The sequence below is a fragment of the Capricornis sumatraensis genome, chromosome 19 (genome assembly GCF_032405125.1).
Source record: "Capricornis sumatraensis isolate serow.1 chromosome 19, serow.2, whole genome shotgun sequence".
Taxonomy (NCBI): Eukaryota; Metazoa; Chordata; class Mammalia; order Artiodactyla; family Bovidae; genus Capricornis; species Capricornis sumatraensis.
The window spans coordinates 22,294,594-22,322,476 of NC_091087.1; the positions used below are offsets into that span (position 1 = coordinate 22,294,594).

Below are 27,883 nucleotides of genomic sequence, written 5' to 3' on the forward strand. Positions count from 1 at the left end.
ATGAGGGGCTGGCGTGGATTGTGCTGGGAGAGGGAGAGGAAAAGGAGGGGGAAGACAGACTACCAACCCTCTGAGCCCTGCAGCGCGCCACGCTCAGAGCTTCAGCTTCAGCATTAGCTGACAGGTGTGAAAACTTTCCGACGGGACTGTCTTCACTTTCAACTGTGATCATGTATTGCTTCTCCATGAGTACCTGTAAGACGTCTGTCCTGTCTCAAAACTAAAGATTTTAGGAAGGGGCGGGGGGAACAACAGTGTGTTTGCCAAGTCAGTCTGTCCTGGCTCTTGGAAGCCTGTCTCCGTGGCCCCCTGCCTTCGGAGGCCCCAGTAAGTCAGACCCTCTCGAGCTGTAGGCATCTCAGGATTATTCTGATGACCTAAGCATCACCCTGGGCTTTGATGGATACAAGGCACATCAATTACCTGCACGACACTGCCAGGCTCCCGACGAGCGATTTATCATCCCACTAAGAGGTATCGATCCAGCTCCTACAACAGCTCTGCTCCTGTGACCACAGGCTTTCCCTGCAGGGAAGCGGTTAAAATGCACCACACAGAAGGGACAGGACCGATGGTGGGGGACCAGCACGGGGCGCTCACCTGCTCCCGCCAAACACTGATAGTACACCTGCAAGCGGAACGCCTCACGCAGAACACCTACTGAATGCCGCCGTAAGGCCACAGACTCCTCTAAGGGAGAGAAAACCTCCGTGCAGCCACGCAGGACCCAAGGAAAAAGAAAGGAAGGGAACAGGGCCTGTGCCCCAGGGAGGGAGCTGCGGAGGAGGAAAGGTCCCTCAAGATGGGGAATCCTCTCACTGGCAGGGAGACCAGACTAGAGGGCTTCGGCGCTGAGGAGGAGGAGAGCGTGGCATCTGGCTTGCAGAAGGCACTGCAGAGAGTAACCTGCATGGGAGGTGGGCACCACTGCCCAGAGCTCCCTTGCCTGAGTCACTCATCTGCTGGTGCAGGGGGTGCTGGGTGCTGGCTCAGGTTTCAGAGGTCAGAAGAGGATAGGGGCCGGCTGCGTGGAGAGGCTGGAGTGTGCAACTGAGGTTGTGCTCAGGAGCAGCGAGGGCCCACCAGAGAGGTAGGCACCGTTTCTAGGGCGGTGCCCCAGGAGAGGGCCAGAATATCATAAGGGCGTCCTTCCCTGTGATTGCTCCTAGGCAACGGGACACCGCCTGCAGGAGCTCTGGGGGTGGGGGCGAGTTGCTGCCGTAATACCCGCAAGCAGGTGCCAAGTGCTGTGCCCGCTGTCCTGGGAGTACACAGACGGCAGCTGCCCCCAGGAGACCCACGTGGTGGTGGTGGGTCGTGCCCGACTCTTGTGACCCCATGGACTGTAGCCGGCCAGGCTCCTCTGCCCATGGGATTCTCCAGGCAAGAACACTGGAATGGGGTGCCATTGCCGTCTCCAGGGGATCTTCCAGACCCGGGTGTCCTGCACTGCAGGCAGATTCTTTACCAACTGAGCTACCAGGGAATTCCCAAGGAGACCCACAAGCAGGCTCCAAGCCGTGCTCCCACCGTCGCAGGAGTGGCATGGATAGAAGCTGCCGCTACGAGGCGCCAAGCATGCCCACGCCATCCCGATGGTGCACGAGGGCCTCTGCGCCTGCACACCCCACGCCAAGGGGGGAACGGCCAGCACCGGTGAAGAGGCAGCACGCACTCGATGAAAGAAGGCTCTCGACTGGAAAAGATGGCAGAGCAGAAGGACTCGAGCTCACCTCCTCTCACAAAACCCTCAAAATCACAATGACCTGCTGAACGACCATCAGCAGAAAAAGACAGGAACCTACCCCCACCCCCCCAAAAAAAACATTTTACATTCAAAGATAAGGAAGCCATCAAGAGAAGGTAGGAGGGGTGCTTTCATGACACCATCAGATCCTGCAGCCTCCAGGTGAGCGACCCACAGGTTGGAAAGTAATTACAGAGGGTCCTGAGCACCTGGTCAGCTCCCCAGCCTGAGGGTCTGGCATCGGGACAAAGAGCCCTCAGAGCATTTGGCTTTGAAGACCGATGGGGCTGGAGTGCAGGAGCTCCACAGGATGGGAGAAACAGACTCCACTCTGGGAGGGCACACAGGGCACACCGAGACCCAGCCCAAAGCTCCCCAGGAGCCAGGGCTGGACCAGCCTGTGAGTCCTGGAGGGCCTCCTGGGAAGGCAAGGGTCGGCTGCAGCTGACTGTCCGACAGGACACTGTGGCAGGGCCCCGGGAGAACACTGATCCATGCTAGGTCTCCCAGAGGCTGCCGTTTTGGCATCAAGACCTGGCCTTACCCAGTAACCGACAGGCACCAACGCTGGATCGCCACAGGCCAAACAAACAGCAGCACATGAACACAGCCCCACATGTCGACAGACAGGCCGCCTAAAGCGGTACTGAGCTCACAGTCACCTCTACACACACCACTGGGCCCAGCTCTGCCCACTACGGGGACAAGACCCAGCTCCACCCACCACGAGGACAGGACCCAGCTCCGCCCACTACGGGGACAAGACCCAGCGCCGCCCACTACGGGGACAGGACCCAGCTCCACATACCAGTGGGCAGACACCAGTCCTCTCCACCAGGAAGCCTGAACAAGCCCCAGGACCAGCTGTAAATGGAAAGTAACCTTTAAAAATTGTATAAAAATAACAATAAGTAAAAAATCTTTAAAGATTAAAAGCAAAAAGAAAGGACCACAAAATGTATCTCTGTAATAGAATGCTGTACCAAAAAAATTAAAATTAAAAAATGTTTTAACTTAAAAAAATACACTAGAAAGAATTAATAGCAGAATAACTGAGGCAGAAGAACAAATAACTGAGGTGAAAGACAGTGCTGAAAATCACTGCAGTGTAACAGAATGAAGAAAAAAGAATGAAAAGAAATGAGGTCAGTGTCAGAGACCTCTGGGGCATTAAACACACCAACAATGGCATTGTGGGGGTCCCAAAAGGAAACGAAGAGACCTGAGAAAATATCTGAAGACATAATAGCTGAAAACTTCCCCAGCACAAGAAAGGAAACACTTAAGTCCAAGAAGCACAGAGTCCCATACAAAATAAACCCAAAGAGGAAAAGAATGAGACATATATTAATCAAACTGAAAAAAATTAAAGACAAGGAAAAATTACTGAAAGCCCAAGAGAAAAGCAACAAATAACGTATAAGGGAATCCCCATAAGGTAACAGTTGGTTTTTCAGAAGAAACTCTGCAAGCCAGAAGGGGGTAGCACAATATATTTAAAGTGATGAAAGGAAAAAAAACCTACAACCAAAAATACTCTATCCAGCAAGGTTCATCATTCAGATTTGATGGAGAAATCAAAAGTTTTACAGACAAGCAAAACCTAAGAGAATTCAGCACCGCCAAACCAGCCTTAAATCCTAAAGGAACTTCTCTATGTAGAAAAGGCCCAGCTACAATAGAATCAAGAATATTACAAATGGGAAAACTCATCAGTAAAGGCAAACACGAAGTAAAGGCAAATTAAGTACATTAAACATCTACACATTAAATATAATATCAAAGCCAGCAATTGTGAGTAGATGAGAATACAAATGCAGGATACTAGAAATGCATTGGAAAAAAAGGGGCCAGCAACTTAAAACAAACTGGCACATAAATACCAAACCTGCAATAGCAAAACCTCCCAGGAACCACAAACCAAAAACCTACAGTAAACACACAAGCAATAAAGAAAAAGTGATCCAAATACAACACTAAAGACAGACACCAAATCAAAAGATTGCAAAAGAAGAGAGGAAATAAGACCTACAAATTAAAACAATTAAAATGGTAATAAGAACATACGTATCAATGATTAGCTTACATGTAAATAGATTAAATGCTCTAACCAAAAGACATCGGTTGGCTGGATGGATATAAACACAAGACCCGTCTATGTGCTGTCTGCAAGGGACACACTTCTGATCTAGGGACAGATACAAAGTGAGGGGATGGGAAAAGGTAGTCCACGCGAATGGAAATCAATCAAAAGAAAGGGGATGGGAAAAGGTACTCCACGCAAAGTGAGGGGATGGGAAAAGGTACTCCATGCGAATGGAAATCAAAAGAAAGCTGGAGCAGCAATACTCGTATCAGACAAAACAGACTACAAGGGACAAGGAAGGCCACTACACAGTGATGAAGGGGTCAATTCAAGAAGGAGATGCAACAACTGTAAATATCTATGCACCCAACAGAGGAGCACCTCGACACACCGGGCAGACACTAACAGTGTAAAGAAGAGCTTGACAGGAACACATAACAGTGAGGGACTTCTCTGACAGATGCCTAGACAGAGAGCCAGTAAGGAAGCAGAGGCCTTAAACGACACATTAGACCAGATGGACTGAACTGGCATTTATGGAACCCTGCGTCCAAACAGCAGCAGAACACCTTCTCCTCTCAACTGCACACCATACATTCTCCAGTGCAGTCACATCTCAGGTCACAAGTCAAGCCTCGGTAAGCTTGAAGAAAACCGAAATCACATCATCATGCTCCAGGCACAATGCTGTGAGATTAGGAACCGATTACAGAGGCAAAAAACTATGAAAAACAAAAAAACCCGGAGGCTTAACGATATGTTACTAAACCATCAGTGGATCACAGAAGTCAAAGAGGAAATCAAAAGATGCCTTGAGACAAATGAAAACATAAATATGATAATCCAAAACCTATGGGACGCAGCAAAAGCAGTTCCATGAGGGAAGTTTACAGTCTTACCGAGGAAACAAGACAAATCTCAAATAACCTAGCCTTATACCAAAAGCAACTACAGAAAGAACCAAAAAATCCAAATATCCAAAGACCCAAAGTTAGAAAAAAAGAAATCATAAAGATCAGAGCAGAAATACATTTGATCGTAGCCCAAAGGCCCAGAAATGATAAAGAACAGAAATAAATGAAATAGATAAGAAAATAGAAAAAAAAAATCAATAAAACTAAAACTTGGTTCTTTGAAAATATAAACAATTGATAAATAAATTGATAAATTTTAGTCAAACTCATCAAGGAAACAAGAGAGAGGGCTCAAATTAATAGAAACAGAAATGAAAAAGGAGAACTTAAAATGAACACCACAGAAATAGAAAAGATTATGAGAGACTACTACACCTATATGCCAGTAAAATGGACAACCTAGAAGAGATGGATAAATTCTTAGAAAGATACACACTTCCAAGACTGAACCAGGAAGAAATAAAAAGTATTAATAGGCCAATTACAAGTACTAATATTGAAACCATGATTTAAAAACTTCCAACAAACAGAAGTACAGGACCAGGTGGTTTCACAGGCGATTCTTTCAAGTATTTGGAGAAGAGTTAACACCTACACTTCTGAAACTCGTTCAAAACACTGCAGAGGAAGGAACAGATCCCAAGCTCCTTCTACAAAGCCACCATCACCCTGATACCAAAGCAGACGAAGACGTCCGTCCCCCGCCCCACCACCGAAAGAAAATTACAGGCCAGTATCACTGATGAGGGGTTTCCCTGCTGGCTCAGATGGGGCATCACCTGCAGTGCAGGAGACCCAGGTTCAGCCCTTGGGTTGGGAAGATCCCCTGGAGAAGGGAATGGCTACCCACTCCAGTATTCGTGCCTTGAGAATCCCATGGACAGTGGACACAGACACAAAAGTACTCAACAAAATACTAGCAACCTGAATCCAACAATACATTAAAAGGCTCATACACCACCATCAAGTGGGACTTATCCCAGGGATACAAGGATTCTTCAATATTACACGCCACATTAACAAATGCCACCACACTCTTGAGTGTTATATACCACATTAACAGACCGAAGAATAAAAGCCACATGATCGTCTCAATAGAGGCAGAGAAAGGTTTTGACAAAATTCAACACCCACTTATGGTAAAGACTCTGCAGAAAGTGGTCACAAAGAAAATATACCTCGACATAATATAGGCCATATATGACAAACCCACATCTAACATCATTCTCGATGGTGAAAAACTGAAAGCATTCCCTCTAAGATCAGGAACAAGTCAAGGATGTCCGCTCTCACCACTTTTATTCAATGTGGTTTTGGAAGTCCCAGCCACATCAATCAGAGAAACAAAAAGAAATAAAAGGAATCCAAAGTGGAAAAGAAGTAAAACTGTGATTGTTTGCAGATGACATGATACTACTATACACAGAAGATCCTTAAGATGCTACCAGAAAACCACTAAAGCGTGTCAGTGACTCTGATAAAGCTGCAGGATACAGAATTAACACAAAGAAATCTGTTGCATTTCTATATGCTAGCAACAAAAGATCAAGAAGAGAAATTAAAGAAACAATCCCACTGACCACTGTATCAGAAAGGATAAAATACCAAGGAATAAACCTACACAAGGAGCCAAGAGCCCCGCAGACTGAAAACTATAAGACACTGATGAAAGAAATCACAGAGGACACAGAGATAGGAAGACTCAACAGTTAAAATGACTATACTACCGAAGGCAATCTACAGACCCAATACAATCCCTAGCAAATTACCAAGAGTATTTTTCACAGAACTAGAACGAAAAGTTCTCAAGTTTGTATGGAAACACAAAGGACCCTAACAGCGAAGGCATTCCTAAGAAAGAAAAACAGAGTGAAGGAATGAGACTCCCTGACCTCAGACTACACTACGAAGCTATGGTCATCCAAACAGTATGGTACTGGCACAAAAACTGACTAGATCAATGGAACAGGATAGAAAACTCAGAAATAAACCCCTGTACCTGTGCTCAATTAATCTATGACCAAGGAGGCAGGAATAACAGTGGAGAAAAGACAGGCTCTTCAATAAATGCTGCAGGGAAAACCAGACAGCTACATGTAAAAGAATGAAATCAGAACATTATTTAATGCCACACACAAAAATAAACTCAAAATGGACCAAGGACCTAAACGTGAGGCCAGACACTATAAAACTCTTAGAAGAGAACAGAGGCAGAACACTCTTTGACATAAATCACAGCAAAATCTTTTGGGGTCCACCTCCTAATGAAAATAAGGACAAAAATAAACAAGTGGGATCTAATTAAACTTAAAAGCTTCTGCACAGCAAAGGAAACCATAAACAAAATGAAAAGACAACCCACAGAATGGGAGAAAATACTTGCAAACAATGTGACCAACAAGGAATTAATCTCCAAAATATACAAACAGCTCCTGCTGCTCTGTATCCAAAAAACAAACAACTCAATCAAAAAATGAGCAGAGGCTCTAAACAGACATTTCTCCAAAAAAGACATACAGATGGCCAACAAGCACATGGAAAGATGCTCAACATAGCTATTATTATTAGACAAATGCATATCAAAACTACAATGAGACATCACCTCACACAATAAAAAAGAACGAATATATGTGTATGTCTAATTGAATCATCCTGCTGTACCCCTTAAACTGACAATATAAAGCAACTATACTCCAACAAAATAAAAAATATATAAAAATAAATGTTTTAAAATTGCCCCCTCCTCCAAAAAAAAAAGCACCAAATAAAAAAGGGTCCAGCTCATCCCTTCCCTGCTCCTTGGAAAGTTACCCAGATAAACAAGGAAACAAGCCAAGGGGCAAAACATTCAGAAGAAAACTTGCCAAGCTCTCCAAAGATTCCAGTGCCACTCTCAGAGAAAAAGGCACCAGAGACCAGAGCTGCATTTTGAAGGCCACTCTTTGGGAGGCCCAGCTCTGTCCTGGATCACTCACCCCTCCCCGCTTCCATCCCCAGCCAGGAGTCAGCAATTTTCTGAATGAGGGTGTCAACTGCATCCTTCCAGGCCAGAGGGAGCTGGAAAAGCCCAGGGCCCAGCTGAGGGGCTGCAGGTAATGTTCTCACCAGCTCAGCCACCACAAACTTTCTGAACAACTCCCACGTGCCAGGCAGGGAGCCAGGTTCCTGCCCCAGCAGGGCTGCACTCTGGGGTTGGCAGTAGGGAAGGGGGCAGACAAGACCTGGCAGCAGTCAGCACACGAACCAAGGGACAGGACACTTTCACGGCCTCGAAGTTCTATGAAGAAAATAAAAAGGCAGTGGGCCACCAGGCAGGACGACGACGGTGGGTTCTTTCAGGCCCCTCTGAAGAGGGGCCGCTTGGGCTGAAACTTGAGTGATGCGTGGAGCCAGGATGTGCCGGCAGGGAAGGGAGGCTTCAGGCGGAGAAGCGGCAGGTGCAGAGGCCAGAAGCCGCTGGCCCTGCAGGGAAGAGCAAGGCCAGGGACGGGCAGGGACACCATCACACGGGGCCAGGGACTTCCGAGCCCTGGAGCCAGACGTGCGCGAGAAGAATTCGCCGCGGACGTCCCAGCTGGAAGAAGCGGACCCCAGCCCGGAGAGGGGAGGGGCAGCATGCGCTCTGGAGCTGGATCTCCCGCACAGGAACAGGGCCCCTGGAGACAGCCCAGCCCTTCCTGTGTGACCCTGGGAAAGTGAGTTCACCTCTCTGGGCCTACTTTTCTCAGCCACAAAAGTGATGATGAAAGCAGCTGCGGCCTCATAGGTTTGTTAGGAGAATTACAAGGGACAAGCATCAGGCCGGCCGTGCCCTCTCCTTCTCAGCCAGTCAGCTGTTTTATTACTGCTGCCATTACCACTGTCACGGAATAAACACAGAAGACATTCCCCTAGCCTTGCTCCAACCGCAACCTTCACTTCTGAATAAAGGGCTTTTTCACTGTCCACCCTGTTCATTTTTAAGTTGATTTTTTTTTTTCTTAACAAGTATGCAGTATTTTTGTAGTCAGGAGAAACCCTGAAGGTTTTCTTCAAAACCTTGGGTCTGGGTTACTTCTAGAGCTGTGATCACGAAGGATTCCAACGCTATCAGATAACACATGCGTGCAGGGCCACATGCTGCAGCCAGGTTCCCGGGTGGGGGGGGGCTTCCAAGAGGACGCCCCATGATGCTGCAGCCCAGATCCCCGCTCTGCCCACACCTGGAGGACACATGCACCTCGGGGAGCTCTTGGGGTGCAGGGGCAGCCATCTGTTCAGGTTTCAAGTAGAAAACAAACTAAGTACCTCATGAAGCAGGCAGATCCCACTGCTAATTGAGAGTAAAATCAGTATGATCGCTGCCACAGAAGTAGAGCCACAGATCATCCTAGATACAAGTGAACTGTCAATGGGGCCTTTCCCTAGATACTTCTACTGTTCAATGGCCCTTTCTTTGAAAAAAGAGAACCAAAAAAAAAAACCTATGTATCTCTTCAAAAATTGGACATACCTGCAACAGTTTTAAAACTGTTGATATTCTCCACTATGCGTTTATTTATTTTGATCTCGTTTTTCAGCTTGGGATCGTGAAGGTTTCAAACCTGCAGGCAAGTCCCGGGAATTGTGTAAGGCATGCCTCCTGGTCTCACGGGGTCATAGCGTCTGCTGGGTGCTGCTCCGCCTCGCCCCAGCCTGCGGCCTCACCCCATTCTGGCCTCCTGCAAGCCCCGGCCCTCCTGCAGGGCACTGGGCTGGCCCTGGGGGCGGTTCTAGAGCACAGTGAGGCTCAGCCAAGTGGTGAGGCTGTCTGCCTCATACACAGCTTGGCAGTAAGTGGGGCTTCTCTTCCGGCAGCACAGAATGTCCTGTGTCAAACAGCAACCCAGAGAGAGGGGCGGAGGCCACCCCTGAGGTCACCCCCACAGAGGGAAGCCCAACCCTTCCACACCCTCCGACGAGGCACCCTGTGGGGCAGCCAGGTACCCACCTGCCGTCCTGAGGTCGTGGGCAGCAGTGCCACCGCAAAGGGGTCTCACACACGTGCACACACTCACACACACTCCCAGGCGGGCAGTGACCCCGTCCGCCCACACCCAAAGTCAGGAAGGGAAAGGGGGTCCCAGGGCACCCAGAGGGGCGGGCAGACACCTCAGGGCCTGCTCCGCGTGCCCCGGCCTTTTCACTTGATGCACACGGCCATTAAGCACACTTGCAGTGCAGCCACTGAGCTCTCAGGATTGACACAGCCAGGCCCCAGGCGGACGCGGTCTCTGTCATCAGGACTATTATTCTGAGTTGATAGATGCTGTGTGGATGGACCCCAGCCCCACCGGGGTGGGTGGGCTGCCCCCGGAGGAAGGGTCTGGGTGGCACGCTGCCCTGGCATTTCCTGGGCAACAGGCTTTCTTCCCAGAAGAGGCAGAGGACAGGAGGTAAGGGGTCAAGGCCTGTGAAAGGCTGCTGAAAAATGAAGCAACACCTGTTGCAAACAATCAGCGGGGAATTTGGTTGGGAAGGGAGCCAGATGGAGCACCTGACTACCATGTACCCACACTGTGCTGGGCATCTTACATGAAGATCTCATCCTCATAGCCAAGCCTGACAAGGTGATGACTCGGTTTTAATCAAGATGGGCTGGGCCGTGCTGCAACAATCCACACCCCCGAGTCTCAGTGGTGCTGGGGGCAGAAATATTCCTTGCTCATGTGACGTGCTCTGTGGGTCAGCTGGTGGTGGGGGCGAGGGGGCGGAGAGTGGTCTTCTCATCAATGTCACTCCCAGCCACCCAAATGACACCATATCACCAGTCACCATGCCACTGGGAAGGGAGAGAAAGCTCTGGCAAGTGTGACACTGGTGCTTGGCTTATAAGGACACACATCACTTCTGCCCCCGTTTCACTGGCCAAAACTAGGCTTCCTAGGTGGCGGTAGTGGTAAAAGAACCCACCAGCCAATGCAGGAGACTTTAAGAGACCTGGGTTCGATTCCAAGGTTGGGAAGATGCTCTGGAGGAGGAAATAGCAACCCACTCCAGTATTTTTGCCTGGAGAGCTACAGTTCATGGGGTCGCAAAGAGTCAGACACGCCCCAAATGACTTAGCACACAGTCACGTGGCTTCACTCACCTAGAAGAGCATCAGACGTGGGATCCTACCATACGGCCTCTCAGTTCTGTAATTTACAAATAAGGAAACGGCAGCTCAGAGACAAATGGCGATGCCAACAGTACTACTACCAATAAACCACGGTGATGAGCACCGACTATGTACTAGGCTCTGTACCGAGTGCTTTGGACAGGCTGGGCCACTGGGCAAGATGTGGAATGACGCCCTGAAATGACCGCCACACGTCCAGCCCAGCAGATGCAGCCACGGATGGCTGGCGCCCCTGCTTCTGCCCAAGACCTCCTCCACTGGGTGTGAGCTCCACCAACCAAGTGAGGCAGGCCCACAGGCACACCAGAGCTCAGACAACACAGAAGAGGAGGCAAAATACAAAAGATGAAGATCCCCAGGAATCACAGCCCCAACACAGACGTCCTCATGGGGGTGAGGCAGTCAGCAGGTGGAGGGAGGGAACACTGTCCTAAGGAGGCAGCCACTGGCTCTTGGAGGACAGAAAACACTCTTACGTGTTTTGGGTACAAAGCACAGACACATGTACCGAACACAGACATACAGCGTTAATCACCAGGTCATGTCTGACTCTCTGCGACCCCATGGACTGTAGCCCTCCAGGCTCCTCTGCCCATGAGATTCTCCAGGCAAGAATGCTGGAGTGGGTTGCACACCCTCCTCCAGGGGATCTTCCCCACCCAGGGATCAAACTCTCCTGCATTGCAGACAGATTCTTTACTGTCTGAGCCACCAGGGAAGGTTAAGTATATCCATAGAGTATACCTGGTATTAAAATTTATGCAGGGGAAGGGCAGGGTTGAATGCAATTAGGAATAAAAGGTCCAAAACGGTTTGTGGTAGGGAAGTGATGAAGGTTGAGAAATACTGAAAAGAGTAACTATTTTCACTTTGCCTTCTTATTCTCAGCCTTTATCCCCAAACATTTTCCACTGTTGCAGTTACAGAACACGATTTTACATTGTTTTTACCCACTCACATAGTTGGCATGCTCCATTCATCACTGAACACAGATTGACTGGGGCCTCCTGCATGCAAACACTGGATGAACCTGCGCAGTCTCTCTGCCTGGCTGTAATGTTTAATGTCTGCGCAGTAGAGAACCACCCTGACTCATTCATTCATCCATAGTTTTGGATTTGTATCCAACAAACGTCTTTGTGCTATGGTGTGCCTGGTCGCTCAGTTACATCCGGCTCTTTGGCGACCCCACGGATTGTAGCTCACCAGGTTCCTCTGTCCACAAGATTTCCCAGGCAAGAATACTGGAGTGGGTAGCCATTCCCTTCTTCAGGGGATCTTCCCAAACCAGGGATCGAATCCGAGTTTCCTGCACTGTGGCCAGATTCTTTCCATCTGAGAAACCAGGGAAGCCCCCTCCCCCACTGCCTTTGCTTGCAGTGAACTGTGAATTACGCTCCTCTCTTGAGGGCTTCCCTGACAGCTCAGTTAGTGAAGAATCCTCCTGCAACACAGGAGACCCCGGTTGGATTCCTGGGTCAGGAAGATCCCCTGGAGAAGGGATTGGCAACCCACTCCAGAATTCTTGGGCTTCCCTGGTGGCTCAGCTGGTAAAGAATCCAGCTGCAATGTGGGAGACCTGGGTTCAATCCCTGGGTTGGGAAGATCCCCTGGAGAAGGGAAAGGTTACCCACTCCTGTATCCTGGCCTGGAGAATTCCATGGACTGTATAGTCCATGGGGTCACAAAGAGTCGGACGTGACTGAGCAACTTTCACTTTGAGATAAAAATCTTTGGAGGATTATTACAGACGTTTGATGTCAGATTGTCCTAGCAGCTCTGTCTACCCTGCTTCATGAAAGCAACCTGGCAACAAAGAGGCTTCTTTCAGCTTAGACAGGGATGGCTCAGATCCCTCCAAATTCTGCGGGGCAGAGAGAAGCTGCCACCTGAGCTCCAGTGCTGTGTCCTGCTGCTCCTCAGCTCGGTGGGGCCCCCCAGACCATCTCTGACCCCGAGACTGGGGGTCTGCAAGCCCAGCTGTTGCTGCAAACAGGAGCAGGGCCAATGAAACGGACATCCCGGCTCTCAGAGGGGACAAAGAGCTCGGTGCTCAGGTTCGCCCATCTGTTGAAGTTGCTTGTTTCCTTTCAGTTATCCAGAGCAAGACAGAGAGGAGAAACAAAGCTAGGGGGCAGAGAACAGCCCCCACGCAAAGCAAACATCGCCACCCGGTCCTGGGTTCCTCCTTTGCCAGCAGGGCTGGCTAGGCCCTTGGCAAACAGAGGTGGTGCGGGGGCTGGGGACGGGGAGGGAGGCTGTCTCTCTTCCTGTCTGGCCCCCTGAAAGATCTGCAGCGGCCCACAGATGGAGTCATTAAGAGCACTCTGGCCTAGATATCACTTTCAGCAAGCCACCTGGAGTGACAGCCTGGGAGGAAAATGAACATACAGAAAAGGCCAGAAGAGAGGAAAAAAAAAAAATAGTCAAGCACCAGCCACTTACTGGTCATGAGCTGCTTTCTCTCGGTGTTCCAGAAGCTTCTTCTAGTTCAGGCTGGCAGTGTCAAACCAGAATGGGAAGGTGCCTCAAGTGTCAAAGCCCAGGACACAGCTCTGGGTCTCCCCTCCCATGGGGAGGGCGGAGGGCAGGGGCGTGTGGCTAGACAGAGCTTTGGCAAGATGTTTCAAAAGGACAGAAGCACGTGCCCTCTGCCCCAGCCTCTCCACACCCAGGACTCCTGCCCTCTGTTGCCTTTTGGCTACAAGCAAAAGATTGCAAATGCCTCGATGTTTATAGGTGAGAGGCCCAGTTAAAGAAACAGTGGTTCATTCATACAGTGGAGTACTACAGGACTGTATTATATATATATACACACACACACACACACAATAAGCAACTGGCTTTCTCTGCTAAAATGAGAAGCGCTGTGAATAGGAGGCTGTCTCTTACATCTGTTAAAAACCGACTACCTAGTCACTCACACAGACCCGTAGTACACACACACCTGCTGGGTTTGCACAGACTGTCTCAGTAGGCTGAGCAAGAAAGCCAGTTGACAGTAGGTACTGCTGGTGAGAACGGAGAGGAGACTGTCTTCACCTCACAACCCCAAGAACCTGCCGGATGCTATGCCAGACCCAGGGTCACTTTTTGTTTTTAACCCTGCTGTGAGCAAGTGTTTCTGCCAAGCCCTGTACAAGCCTTCTTTCACTGTATTCTTATGGCACCTTTTCGAGGCCATCATTGTCCCCATTACACAGATGGGAAAACTGAGGCTCAGAGAAGGTAAGAAATGTGCACATGTCCTCAGTACCCAGAGCTGTTTTGCTCCAGAGTCCCTGCTTACACAGGGCACCCAGTATGGCACACTGTGATGACCTAGACGGGTGGAATGGGAGAGGCAAGGGAGGCTCAAGAGGAAGGGGATATATATATATATAAAATTGTGACTGATTTGGGTTGCTGTGTGGCAGAAACCAATACAACATTGTAAAGCAATTTTCCTCCAATTAAAAAATAACAAAGAAATAATAAAAGAAAAACCCTAATGAACTTTTGGGCCAAACTAATATCTTTTTCAGCAAAGAAAGGACTAAGGTTTTAATGTGAAATTTTAGTCTTGAGAAGTTAGCAGGCTTAAAGAATTAGAAAGTTAGCTTCCAAAGCATCATAACTGTTTCTCCGCTATACTAAGTCCATTTAATAATACATTTGTATCTATACAATATTCATGAAAAGTGGAAATGTTAGTTGCTCAGTCGGGTCCAACTCTTTGCGACCCAATGGACTGTAGCCCACCCCTGTCCCTGGAATTCTCCAGGCAAAAATACTGGAGTGGGTAGCCATTCCCTTCTTCAGGGGATGTTCCCAACCCAGGGATCGAACCCGGCTCTCCCACACTGTAGGTGGATTCTCTTATCATCTAAGCCGCCAGGAAACTGCTGTACACAAATCACTGCTCAGTAACCAGCAGCACTGTCTTCTCTGTATTTATCCAAGGGAAATGAAACCATGTTCACTCAAAAACCTGTATACTAATTATTACAGCAGCTTTATTCTAGATTATTAAAACTTGGGGAAAAAACAAACAAACCAAAAAACCCACCAAAAAAAACCCCAAAGCCCCTGCTCAAATGGCACCTCATGGGCTGTTGAGAAAGAAGAAACTTTCTGGCTGCCAAGGCCGGGTGTGCCTGACCAGGAAATGCTGTTTTTAATGAAAAGCACTTGATTTCTCAAGTGCCTCACTGCCACTTGGCAAACCTGAGCCCTCCTTCCTGGGCCTTCGGAGAGGAGGCGGGGTGAGGATGTGCGCTCGCAGTTGGCCAGGCCCCAGGCCACCCTGAAGAATGCGTGATACATCTGACGGTAATGTGAGGACACAGACCTGGCCTGTGTTAACAGGCTCTCTCTTGGGCATCTGCCTTCCTCTCTGCCTGGGGAGCAGGGACTTGGGTCTGGGAACTCCCCGCTGGCTGGCACTGCCAGCAAAGCCACCTCTGTCCTGCAAAGCTTATGCCAGGTATTCAGACATTCAGTGTCTCAGCTTCTACATCTGTAAAATGGGTGTGAAGATAATCACACCAACCTTGCAGGACCCCTGAGGGACTGAAGGGGAAACAGATGAACAGAGCTGGGTGCTGGGCTCATATCCGGCCCCCAGCTCGCAGGCGTTTTGCCTTGTACAGCTATTCTCAAATGGTTTGGTCTCAGGGTCTTTTCACAACTTCAAAGTGACTGAGGGCCCTAAGGGGCTTCTGTTATGTGGTTCAATCTATTGACATTTATTACATACAAAATTAAAATTGAGACAAAATTGAAATGTATACTAGTTAACTGAAAAATAATAATAAACTTGCTATAGGGTAGCATAAATAAGTTGTTTTTCATAAATCTAATTTCAAAAATTTTTTTTATTAACAGTCAGATTCTCTATCTGCTTCTGCATCCAATTTATTGTTAAAGTGCTTTTTTTTAAATTGAAATATAGTTGATTTACAACCTGGTACTAATTTCAGGTGTTCAAAGTGACTGTTACATATATAAATATTAGATTATTTCCTATCACAAATTATTACAAGATACTGAAAGTAGTTCCCAGTGCTATTCAGTAAATCCTCATTGCTTATTTTATATAGAGTAGTATGTATCTCGGAGAAGGCAATGGCACCCCACTCCAGTACTCTTGCCTGGAAAATCCCATGGATGGAGGAGCCTAGTAGGCTGCAGTCCATGGGGTCGCTAAGAGTTGGACACGACTGAGTGACTTCACTTTCACTTTTCACTTTCATGCACTGGAGAAGGAAATGGCAACCCACTCCAGTGTTCTTGCCTGGAAAATCCCAGGGACGGGGGAGCCTGGTGGGGGTCGCACAGAGTCGGACAAGACTTAGCAGCAGCAGCAGCAGTATGTATCTATGAATCCCATACTCCTAAACATTGTAAAATATTTTCATTGAAGACTAGAAGAAAATACAGCCTCACCTGGATAGGGGGTTGGTAACGGGAGGAGATTTTAAGAGCCTCTCCAGATTACTGTGGATATTCCTCTTTGACAAAACGCTAAGACTTGTTGAGCAGTACTTGCTCTGCGGCCTGTGGGATCTTCCCAGAACAGAGGTCGAACCCGTATCTCCCGCACTGGCAAATGGATTCTTTACCACTGAGCCACCAGGGCATCCTGAACAGCAGTTTCTTAAGGATCAACTGCAGTGTGGGACCTGAGCCGTGTGGTGAACATACGTACTCTGACCTTCCCATCTTCCAGTCTGTCTTGCACTCTGGCTCATTCACCCATGCATGATTTGGTAGCTTCGTGCAATGGTTACTTGGAAAACATTGGTTCACGGGGTTTTGCACTTGGAGAGAATGGGTGAAAAAGGCAAATAATATCTGGATGTTACTATGAAAACAGCTTTGATGCCATGGACCCCAACAGATTCCCAGGGACTTTCTAGCACCATGCTGTGAGAAGCAGAACTTCCTCACCCTCCACGTGAACCATGTTTTTAAAATAAGAACTCGGAAAAAGAAACTGCCATGGAAAGTGCTGGGCAGTGACAGGGCAATCACCTGCTCAGAGGGGCTCCTGAGAGCTCCTCCCCAGCGTGTGGGCACCGGGCACACCAGGGCCGCCCTCTGATCCCCACTTGCCAGCCTCCCCTCGTGGCACTCAGGCCCCTCTGCTCCTCCCTCCATCACCAGATGCTGTCTTCTCGCCACAGGGCCCCTCATTTCCCCCCAAATAACAGTCCTTGGCGGTTTGCAGAGGGCAGGGCCTGAGACAGCAAACTACAGGGGCTGGGCGTGGGCTGCTGCCCTTGGGCTTCGCAGCTGATAATTCTTGGTTTCTTGAAATTACACATGTAATGTGTATTTATAGCCAAATACATGGGTGCCCAGAAATTGCAACTCATTCATAGATACATTTTTAGCATATCGTTTGGCCCCACCAAGTTCCATTAAATCCCGCTTCCCAGGTCCCTTGTGTGGCTAGTTTTTCCAGAAACAAGGGGAGGGCCTGGCCACTGTAGGCGGGGCTCCCCCTCTCCTGGCACTCGGGTGCCAGACACTTGGTTCTGGACCACCTGCTCAAAAGCCTTCAAGGGGGCTCTGACGTCCAAGCCTCGTTCACTCTGTTCCCCAGCCCCTCACCCCCGACACTCGCTGGGGCACACGCTGGACTTTCAAGCTCTCTCCTCCCCCGTCTTCCTGCTCAAGCCCCACTCCCTCTCTCCGTAAGGCTCCTGGACTTGACATCTGTCTGGTGTGTACAGGACGTTGGACATAGTATTAGGTCAGCCCAAAAGTTCACTCAGGTTTTTCCATTCCATCCTTCAGAAAAACCCAGACAAATGTTTTAACCAACCCAACAGATACCTTACAAGTAACTTCTGGGTGCCTGCGAGCTGCTGGGCCCTGGGCTGCACCAGGAGCACAGCAGAGAGTCAGGAGAACAGTTTTCGTCTGGTGTCCTGCTATCAGGGCTTCCCCAGGGGCTCAGCAGTAGAGACTCCCTCTGCCAGTGTGGGAGCCCCAGGTTCAACTCCTGGGGCAGGAAGATCGCCTAGAGAAGGAAATGGCAACCCGCTCTAGTATTCTTGCCTGGAGAATCCCATGGACAGAGGAGCCTGGTGGGTTACGGTCCACGGGGTTGCAAAGAGCCGGACACGACCTACTGACTAAACAACTATATTTCCTGCAATCAACATTCTATTTGGCCTAGGCAGCAGCGCTGTGACAGTGCTTCTCTAGCAACATCTATTCCTTCAGAGTATCGTGTACTCTGCCTTTATTTTTATCTCCAACTCATTGAGGACGGTATTCTGTGTCTTCTTTGCTGCCTGGAGTACATCAGATGTTCAGTAATACTGCTGAGCAGGGAAGAAGATGAACCACAAATACCCACTGCAATAAGGTTCAAAAATATCCAAGCGAGTGGCCGTCAGTATCTGCTGTGCTAACCTGAAGTATGATAGGCATGTTTCACACTTAAGTATTTTAAAGGTTGGATGGGAAAGAGCAACCTTCCTCTGTGTTCTAAAGGGTGTTCTACCAATCACAGGACTTAAACCTGAGATGCTGGCCGCAAGCGCCTGATGGGGTGGTGAGGTGCTAAAGCCCTGATTTCGAATCCCAGCACTGCTGTTTCTACCTGTATGACTGGCCCAAGGTCCTTACATTCTCTGAGCCTCAGTATTTCCATCTGGAAAATGGGGGGGGGGGGTGAGAAATAACTGTTCCTATATCAACAGCTTCCCTGAGAATTAAATGAGATAGTCCAGGGTCTTCCCTGGTGGTTCAGTGGTTGGGAGTCTGCCCTCCAATGCAGGGGATAAGGGCTTGATCCCTGCTTGGGGAACTAAGATCCCATGCACCACAGGGAAAGACCACACACCACAACTAAGACCCAACACAGCCAAATAAAAGACAGCCCATGTAAAGAGCACAGTGAGACACACAAAATTCATTCCATTCAAGAGAACAGAAGTTACTAAGGCTGCTGCTATTGTAACCCCTGTTGGCAGGAGCCCTTAGCAGAAAAATTCAAAGATGACTCTCTTCACCCCTGTGACCATGTTACCTACATGGCAAAATGAGTTGCAGACATAACTGATGATGTTACTAACTAATCAGGAGTCCTTAAAATAGAGAGATGCTCTGGGTGGGCCTGACTTAATCTCATGAGTCCTCTAAAGCAGAGTCTTCTCCAGCTGACTGCAGAAGTGGACGTCAGAGATCTGAAGCAGGGAAGGACCTGAGGGTCCTGCTGGCCTGGAGGTGGGGTGTGGGGGACGGGTATCTGGCATGGAGTTAAAAAGCCCACTTACTGACAGCCAGGGAGGAGAGGGACCTCAGTCCTACAGCCACCAGGAACTTGATTCTCCCAACAACCTGAATGAGCCTAGAAGCAGAATCTCCCTCCTACCCCCCACCCAGGGCCTCTTGGGACAGCCTAAGTGGAGAGTGCAGTTGACTCAGCCCAAGCTCCTGACCCAGAGAACTGCGAGCTGACAGACAGGTACTGTCTAAGCCACTAAGTTAGTACTCATCTGTTAGGCAGCAACAGAAGCTAACATAAGCCCTGCCTGTCCTCCAGCCATAACGCATATACATTAAAAACATAAGGTGGGGACTTCCCTGCTGGTCCGGTGACTAAGACTCAGCTCCCAATCTAGGGGGCTTGGGTTTGATCCCTGGTCAGGGAGCTAGATCCCACATGCTGCAACTAAGACTCCTCCTGCTGCATCTAAACGTCCTGCATGCCACAGCAAAGACTGAAGATCCCGTGTGCCACAACTGAGGCCTGGTGCAAATAAATACATATTTTAAAAAATCAGGTGCTGTCCAACTTGGACAACTGGCACTTTCTGTGTCCTTACTGCTACACGGGTGATGCACGGTCTGTCTAACCCACCTCTACCCCTAGCACTCAGCAGTGTGGCTATCACGCGGTAGGTTCTAAATAATTTCATTTGATAAGACTTCAACTTCCTGGGCAGTCAGGAACAGAATGGCTTACAGCTGTCCACGCTGGCTTCACCACCGTAAGACCCATCACAAGTTCAAGGTGCCCCAACCAGAGCACCAATCTGGGCAAATCCCAGGAAAGGTCTCTTTCTGGCCTGGAGGAAAAACCCCAGACACTGCAGGCAGTTCAGAGGAAGTCACCCAGCACCCAGCGTAGGTATGTGTCCACAGGCAAATGAGGCTCACTTTACACATGCACGGACCGTGCTGTGGTCCCAGCCTCGAGCCGTGGCAGCCTCCCAGGGCTCAGCTGACCAGCCAAACCCTGACATTTTGCTTGTATTGTAATTGTACCTTCCTGTAAAAAGTCCTAGTTGGAGCGGTAAAAATAGCAGCTGCAACTTCCTGCGACACGGACAGGCCAGTCCATTCTACTGCCTGAAACTGAACCTGGGGACTCCATCTGACTCTGACTCCACAAAGCCCCTCTGAGCTGGGCTGGGCATGCAGTGAGGGGGCACCTAGCCAGAAAACCCTGCCCTGCCCCCACTGACTGCCAGCTCCTGCGTGAGATGCTCCCCTCACTCCCTCTGTGAAAAAACCAGCCCAGTAACTGCAAAAAGATCTCCCCTGGTGGCTCAGTGGTAAGGAACCTGTCTGCCAATTCAAGAGACGCAAGTTTGATCCCTGGGCCTGGGAGATCCTCTGGAAGAGGAGATGGCAACCCACTCCCTTATTCCTGCCTGGGAAATCCCACGGACAGAGGATCCAGCCGGCTACAGTCCATGGGGCAGCAGAAGAGACGGGCATGACTTGGTGACTGAACAACAACAAATACAGGCAGAAACACGTCTGCAGCCACGGTCGCCGCCTGCTCTCCTCCTGCTCACTGGCTGCAGAGCTAGAAAGGCAGGACGCCTCCTGACCAGAGCCCTCTGGGAGAGCCACTGCCCCCTTGTTCATATGCTGTCACGCTCCCCAGTTCATCTTCCTGTCTGCGGCCCTGCAGCCATCCCAACCAGGTCAGGCTGAAGCCTTCATCAGGCCTGCGGTCCCACACTGCTGGAGGGGAACTGCAGCCAAGCCTGGATGCTGCTTGCTCCCCAAAACAGGGGCTCACCATGTCACGGTCCACTTGGGGAAGGACAGGAGAGCCTGCCTGTATGTCCCCAGGCTCCTGAATCCCAGTGGAGATGAATTTCTCCAGGGACTCCTGTCCACCAGGTTCCCTACCTCCCCCACTATGGGGCCAGAGGCCCCAGGTCCCATCTTTCCTTCATCAGGCCCCACAGTTTCCCGCCTGTTTCCACATCAAGTACAAAAGCTCTTGGGTCAATCTTTTGCTTATTTTAAAGCCTCCCATTACAGGAAAACAGACAAGGACTCCCAAAGTAATAAACATGGCAATCCACAAAGTTCTAGGAGCCCCAGCCTTTGGCCTCCGGAAATAGTGACAGACTTTATTTTCTTGGGCTCCAAAATCACTGCAGATGGTGACAGCAGCCACGAAATTAAAAGATGCTTCCTCCTTGGAAGAAAAGCTATGACAAATCTAGACAGCATATTAAAAAGCAGAGATGTCACTTTGCCAACAAAGGTCCATAGAGTCAAAGCTATGATCTTTCCAGTAGTCGTGTACAGATGTGAGAGTTGAACTATAAAGAAAGCTGAGCACCAAGAACTGATGCTTTGGAACTGCGGTGTTGGAGAAGACTCTTGAGAGTCCCTTGGACTGCAAGGAGATCAAACTTGTCAGTCCTCAAGGAAATCAATCCTGGATATTCACTGGAAGGACTGATGGTGAAGCTGAAGCTCCAATACTTTGGCCACCTGATGCAAAGAGCTGACTCATTGGAAAAGACCCTGATGCTAGGGAAGACTGAAGGCAGGAGGAGAAGGGGACGGCAGAAGATGAGACGGTTGGATGGCATCACCGACTCGATGGACATGAGTTTGAGTAAGCTCAAGGAGACAGTGAAGGACAGGGAAGCCTGGCATGCTGCAGTCCATGGGGTCTCACAAAGAGTCAGGCACGACTTGGTGACTGAACAAAAGATAAAGGAGGGGTCAGTCTGTGGTTATCAATGCCCCTTTCTGAGCCTTTCCCTGGACCAGCTAGAGAATTTTCTCTACCCTCCTGGGCTGGATGAGGCCTCCTCCATCTCAGGGATGCAAGGCAGACGTCCCACCTAAAGCCACCCGGCCCCTCCCCTGGACACACTAGCTGCTTAGAAACACTCACATCCGTTCAGATGTTCCAGGCTCCAGATAGTCGCCTTTCACTAGTAAAACCCATGATGTCTGCAGAGCTTTTCAGCATAAAATGAACTTTCCGGAATGTTTCCCCATGCACAACACGGAGCAGCCTGGCAGGGGGCAGGGATTAAAAGGGCCTCATTTCACAGATGACCACGCAGGGTGAAGGCTGAGTCCCCAGCCGTGGTCAGGAGACCAGCGAGAGGCAAAGCCAGCACTCGCTAAACCTTGATCTTCTGGAAAAAACAATGATGGATTACAAAAAAACTGGAAGCCTGAATAAACTGGATCACTTTTTTTTTTTTTAAAGGAATATGAGATCATTTTTACCAATCACATTAGCTAAAAGGGAAAATGTAGATAATAGCAAGTATGGGTGGAGAGGTGGGCTCCCAGACACCATCAGTAGGACAGTAAACTGGCTTATTAGTCTTTGCAAAAAGCATTTAGTTTGGACAACGAAAATTTAAAGACCAGAAAGATACATGATCAAGACATACATGAATTCATGGCTTGTATGGAGGGTTTAAAAAAAAATCAGACACAAGCCAAAAGACTAAAAGAAAAAAAAAAGATAGTGCTTTGGCCATGCTGTGGAATATTACGCAGCTGTGAAGAGGGAACAAGATCCACCCACACACTAAGTGATAGACACTGGAATACTGAGTGTGATCCAAATTACATAAGGACAAAATCTGTATAAGAAAAGGGGGACGAGAAGGCTATGCCCCAAACTGAAGACAGATACCAAGGACCACGTCCTTGGTCACAGCAGGTTCCACGTCTTCTAATACTGTTTGTTGATAAAGGAATCCACCAATGCATGATTAACATTAAAGATAATAACACATCTTAAAAGGAACATGTTTTCTTGGCCTTTGTACAAATCAGAAAAGCAGCTTCTCTCTGGGTCTCGTCTCAAGCCCCTCTCCAGCACACGATGTTCACAGCCTGTTCATTTGTTTGACACCCTCTTCTTCAGACCCTCCCACGGCTGCATCTTGCTGTCCTGGAGGTCTCGGCTCAACGTTGTCAGCCTAGAGGAGCTTTCTTTAGGCTCCCTGGTCTAAGCAGATGCCCCACCTCGATCCTTTTCCTCACGCTGCCACCCCACCCCACCCCACCCACCTCCTGCAGCCCAACCTAAGCTCTGTTTATTTATCTATCTGTTGCTTGCCTCCTCCAGTTGAATGGGGGCTCCAGGATGGTGAGGACCTTGCCTTGTTCTCTGCTGCGCCGCAGAGCCTGGCAGAAAACAGCTTGCAAAAAAACACTCATTGGGGACTTCCCTGGCGGTCCCATGATTAAGAATCGGCCTGCTAACGAAGGGGACATAGGTTTGATCCCTGATCGGGGAAGATCCCCCATGCCACGGAGCAACTGAGCCCAAGAGCCGCAAGTACTGAGCCTGTGCACCGAGACCCCATGCCTGCAAAAGAGAAGCTACCACAGCAATGAGCTGAGCACCGCAACTAGAGAGTCATCTCTACTCTGCAACTAGAGAAAGCCTGTGTGCAGCAAGCTGAGCACCGCAACGAGAGTCATCCCCACTCTAAGAGAAAGCCTGTGTGCAGCAGCAAGGGCCCAGCACAGCCAAAAATAGACAGAATTTTAAAAGTTCACAGGCCACGTGAAGAATCGGGACACCAACGACAGTCCGTTTCCTCGTGTGTCCTGTGGCTCCGTCACATCACTCACAGCCTAGCGCTGAGCCATAACCACCCGGCTAGTTGTCTGTCTCCCAAGCCAGAAGCTGAGTGGAATTCCAAGGACAACCCTCTTTAAAGCTGACTTTCCCTTCTCAGTTTCTAGTCTGGGGTGAGCCATTTAGAAGGTGCTAAATACATGCTCGCTGCCTGAATGGAGCTGTACCTCTTGGTTTATCCGATTTCCAAAGCTGTGAACAACACAGGCGCTCACTGGTGGATTAAGGGACTTGCTGCCCGGGGTCCCGCAAGCCCAGCTGGGACACAGCAGGACTTGAACACTGGATGGAGGGTATAATCACCATAGCTTTTGAGAAAAAAAGCTCTCCCATCTCTCGGCCCTCATGCCAGCCCAGATGAAGCGGACAAGTCTGACCTGGCCAACTGCAAACCTGGCAGGCAGCTAGTCCAGGAGTTTGAAGGGGCCGCGCCTTCCTTATCTTAACTAGGAGATCGATTCTGGTCAGCCCACGTTGATCTGTGGTCGCCCTCTCCTTCAAGAAGTAGGCAGAAACCCAGCCAGGCTCTGTTTCCACCCTATCCCTTGCATGCTACTCTGAGGGGCGGCCGCCAGTCGGAGGCGCCTTCCCGGCAGACAGAAGTGGGTGGGGAGCCACACCGCAGCCAATGTGGGCCTCCCTCTGGCGGCGTCTGACACAGTTCTCCCACGGCCCTGCTCAGCCCCCGCAGCCCGCCTCCTCGCATAAGGAGCCATCAGGCTGGCCTTGCAGGCACCTCCTTGGCAAGTGTGGGGAGCATGGTGTCCTCCTCTGTGCCCCCAGACTCCCTGGTGATCCCACTAGCTCCTGGGAGCTCTGTCCTGCTTTTCTTTGGGAGGTGTCCCCTGAGAATGCCCAGGGGACACCTCCCAGGCTAGATCTCACTCCATCTGTTCCAGAGTGGAGGGAGCAACTTCAGTTCTCCTACACCTGCTGCCCTTCACCCCTGGGCCCCAGACTCCAAGGGGCCAGAGGCAGGGAATAGCCTTGTCCCTCTGGAGTTATCGGCAAAGTCTGACTCAGTTTCCACTCACCCAGAAAGAAAAGAAGTGGGGCGCTTGCCCTCACTTCACTCTACAGATGGAAAAAATGAGGGCCCAGAGAGGGAAGGTGACATGCCCAAAGGCCCAGCACCCATCGTCAGCGGCAGAGCTGGGAACCAGGATGCCAGGCTCCTGCCTTCTAATTCAGCTCCCTCCACTCTACCAGCTGCCCCTCGCCCTCCTGCCCAGGAGAGCTATGCAAGTAACTCGTGCCTTATAAAACGACGTGATACCCAAACTCTTTTTTGAGATTTAGCAGCAAGATATTTAACAGAAGCACTGTACAGAAGAGCAAATTGAGGCCCAGGGAGGTAAGCAGACCTACGGGAAGTTACACAGCCAGGCAGGGGCAGGGCAGGACCCCCAGGCCCCACCATCAGGGTTTTATCTGCCAACACCTTCCAGGGGCGAGGGTTCCAGTTGCGAGATGGCCGGTGAAGAGGTGGCCTTGGTCTCGGTCACATTGAAACAAGGTGAGGCCCTGAGACCCTCTTCTAAACTCTGTCCAGCCCAGGGGTGCAGGAGACGATAGTGGGGAAAGGAATGGCTTGGGAGATCGTTGCGTATTTGCAGAAAATGCAGTGGAATTTCCCAGCTTAACTGGGTTTCTGAGACGACAGAGCTGGCACTTCTAAAAACAGGCTGATGAGCCACACGCGCCTACCGTGTTTCATCCAAAAGGGTAGTGACAGGGCTGGGAAGGAAAGGTTTACCAGTAAGAAAGAAGAGAGTCTCCTGGCACTAAAGGGAGGGGGCAGGGTGGGTGCAGGTGGCGGGGGCCCCAGGAGAAGGTCGGGTTCAAAGAGCCCATGCTCTTCTCCCCCCTCCCCAACCTGGTGCTGAAGAGACTTCCTAACAGGGAGCCCTCCCAGCCCTGAGTCCCCCTCTGACCTCCAGCCCCACATGCCCCCTTCCCTGCTCCTAATGAACAGCTGAGGGACCCGGAGTCAGGCTGGCCAGGTGAGCACCTGAAGTTGACAGGTATCAGCTTCAGCCAATCGGGGTGGGAGCACAGTGTGGCTCAGGGGCCCGGGGATCCCGGAAAGGGACTAGAGCCTGCTGGGAGGCGGGACTGACTCCATCACCTGCAGACAGACCCAGGTTCCTAAGGGGAAAGGCCTGCTGGGAGGCGGTGTAAAAAGCTGTGGACACACACTCCCCATTGCTGCCCCCGGGGCCCCAGATGTCTGGGAAAACTAAGTGTTTTCTGGCTGGGAAAACGTTTCAACAGCCTGGGCTGCCTAAGGCAATTCAATTATGAAATTTACCACATTAGATGAAAACCAGCATCTCAATCAGCCAATTCATTTGTGTCTGGTCACCCTGTTTTCTCGTGCCAGACCTGCTGGCCTTTCACGGGCCACACCCACACTGAGGCCTCGTCGGTCCAGAGCTACTAAGGGCTCAGGGGACGGGCTGGTCTTGGGGGTTCGTGGGGTGGGACCTTCCAGGATTCCCTGCGCAGAGAGGCTGCATCCAGGAGCGCCCCCCTCATCTTCCTGGGGGACTCCTGGGCCAGACCACCACAGTCCCAGGTGAACCTTTCCACTGCCTCCCACCTGCCTGCTCTCTGCCCTCAACCTGCGCCGGCCTGGAGGCTGGCAATGAAGCGGCCTCTGGGAGAAGTGTGAATGGGTCCGGGGAGGCGGTAGCCCAGGACCTGCCTTTCTCATCTTTACCCAACCAGAGCATCCTCTCTCCAGGAAGCCTTCGCCACCTGTGTTCCCCTCCTGTGCCCCCCTTAGATCCCCTCGCTATCTCTGTCACTGGGGGTACCGTGGGCACCTCCTAACCCCACGTGGCAGCACATCCTGTTCCAAGGGGTCTCCTGGAAGGCAGGCGTGGGCTCAATCAAGCCCCTTCAAACATCAATTAACACATGAATGAACACACCACCCACTAAAGGACACTCCCTCTGACGCCCCTAGCCCATGACAGTGAGAGATGGAAAGAGCCAAGCCTCCTTTCCCTGCAGCCCAGCAAGTCCAAGGCCCGGGTAATGTGGTCTTTCTTCCTGCTCTCCTCTCCCACACGGAGTGCCTGCAGGTCTAAGATGCTATTAAGGGGCATCAGGCTGCAGAAACCGCCTCCGAGGGGGAGTGTGCAACTAGCCCCCAGCTCCTCTCTGGGCACTGCAAACATAAAACCAGCTGCAGCCCCAGGACCAAGGTGTCTACCATTAACTACCTTCCTTTTAACAACCTCCGCGGAGTCACTTCCTGACAAAGGGAATGACTCAAGGTGGAGACAGCTGCCCGGCCTGTAAGAAGACTGACTCGTCATCCTCAAAGGCAGGTCTTGGGGATTCGAGGCCCCCATGTTAAGAATACCAAACCTGCCCCCTGGTTGGGGTGGGCTTTGGGTCCTGCTCCTCCCAGTCCTCAAATGCAAGCCTTCAGCAACATCCTGGAGCAATCAGAACAGCACCTGGGCTCAAGGAGCATCAGACCCATCTGTGAATGGGGCGACTGAGGCCCTGGGTCCGAAAGGGCTTGACCCCAAGTCACAGTCACTGGAGTCTGGCTCATGACAAGCCGCTGGGGTTCCCGCCTCCTCTCCCACGGCCACCGGCAGCTTCCCTCCCTCCAGCATGCCGCCAGAGTGAAACCAAAAGGCCCAGACACCTGGCCTTCTCCGCCCTGAATCACCAGGGAGGGCCAAAGCTCAGGGAGCCTTGACCCAGCCCCAAAGCAACCCAGCAGGAACAAGAGCCACTGCACTAAACCTGCGGGGGTCCTGGGTCGATCCCCACTACAACCCCTTTGTCAAGGTCTCTATAAAGATTCCTCTGCTCAAAGAGAGCAGAAATCAGTTTGGCGGGGGCGGCTTTGAAACAGCAGCGCAGAAGTGTAGGGTGCCCCTGAGGGGCACGGACTCCCAACCCGAAGATCCCTCAAGCAACCACAAGGGGGAAAAGGAGTGAGGTGTGCCCAGGTGCAGCGAGGTCCCGGAGCCAGGGCGGAATAGGGTGAACCAGACAGCCGGGCCAAAGGAGGCTCGCTCTGCACCCGCTAGGATGGCGGCCACCCCGGGCGGCGGGACTTCGGGCGGGTGCCCATTCCTCGGCGGCTCCAAGCTCT

The 27,883-nt window shown here is 50.5% G+C and overlaps 1 protein-coding gene across 3 annotated transcripts in view; it reads right to left on the bottom strand.

The window, feature by feature from the left end:
- KLHL25 (kelch like family member 25) overlaps window positions 1-27,883 on the bottom strand; it is a 50,281-nt gene that overhangs the window by 21,624 nt on the left and 774 nt on the right. The window contains exons 1-2 of one of the 3 annotated variants that reach the window (XM_068990921.1): window positions 13,332-13,397; window positions 10,857-10,902 (exon numbers count right to left, since the gene is read on the bottom strand). The exons of 1 other annotated variant lie outside the window; for it this stretch is intronic. Coding sequence is in view for 1 of the 2 variants with exons in the window: in XM_068990920.1 (XP_068847021.1) it covers window positions 13,332-13,338 (7 nt within the window). In the remaining variant the exon portion in view is untranslated. Of the gene's footprint in view, window positions 1-10,856; window positions 10,903-13,331; window positions 13,398-27,883 lie in introns of those variants that run through there. One more of the 3 variants, XM_068990920.1, reaches the window with a different exon arrangement.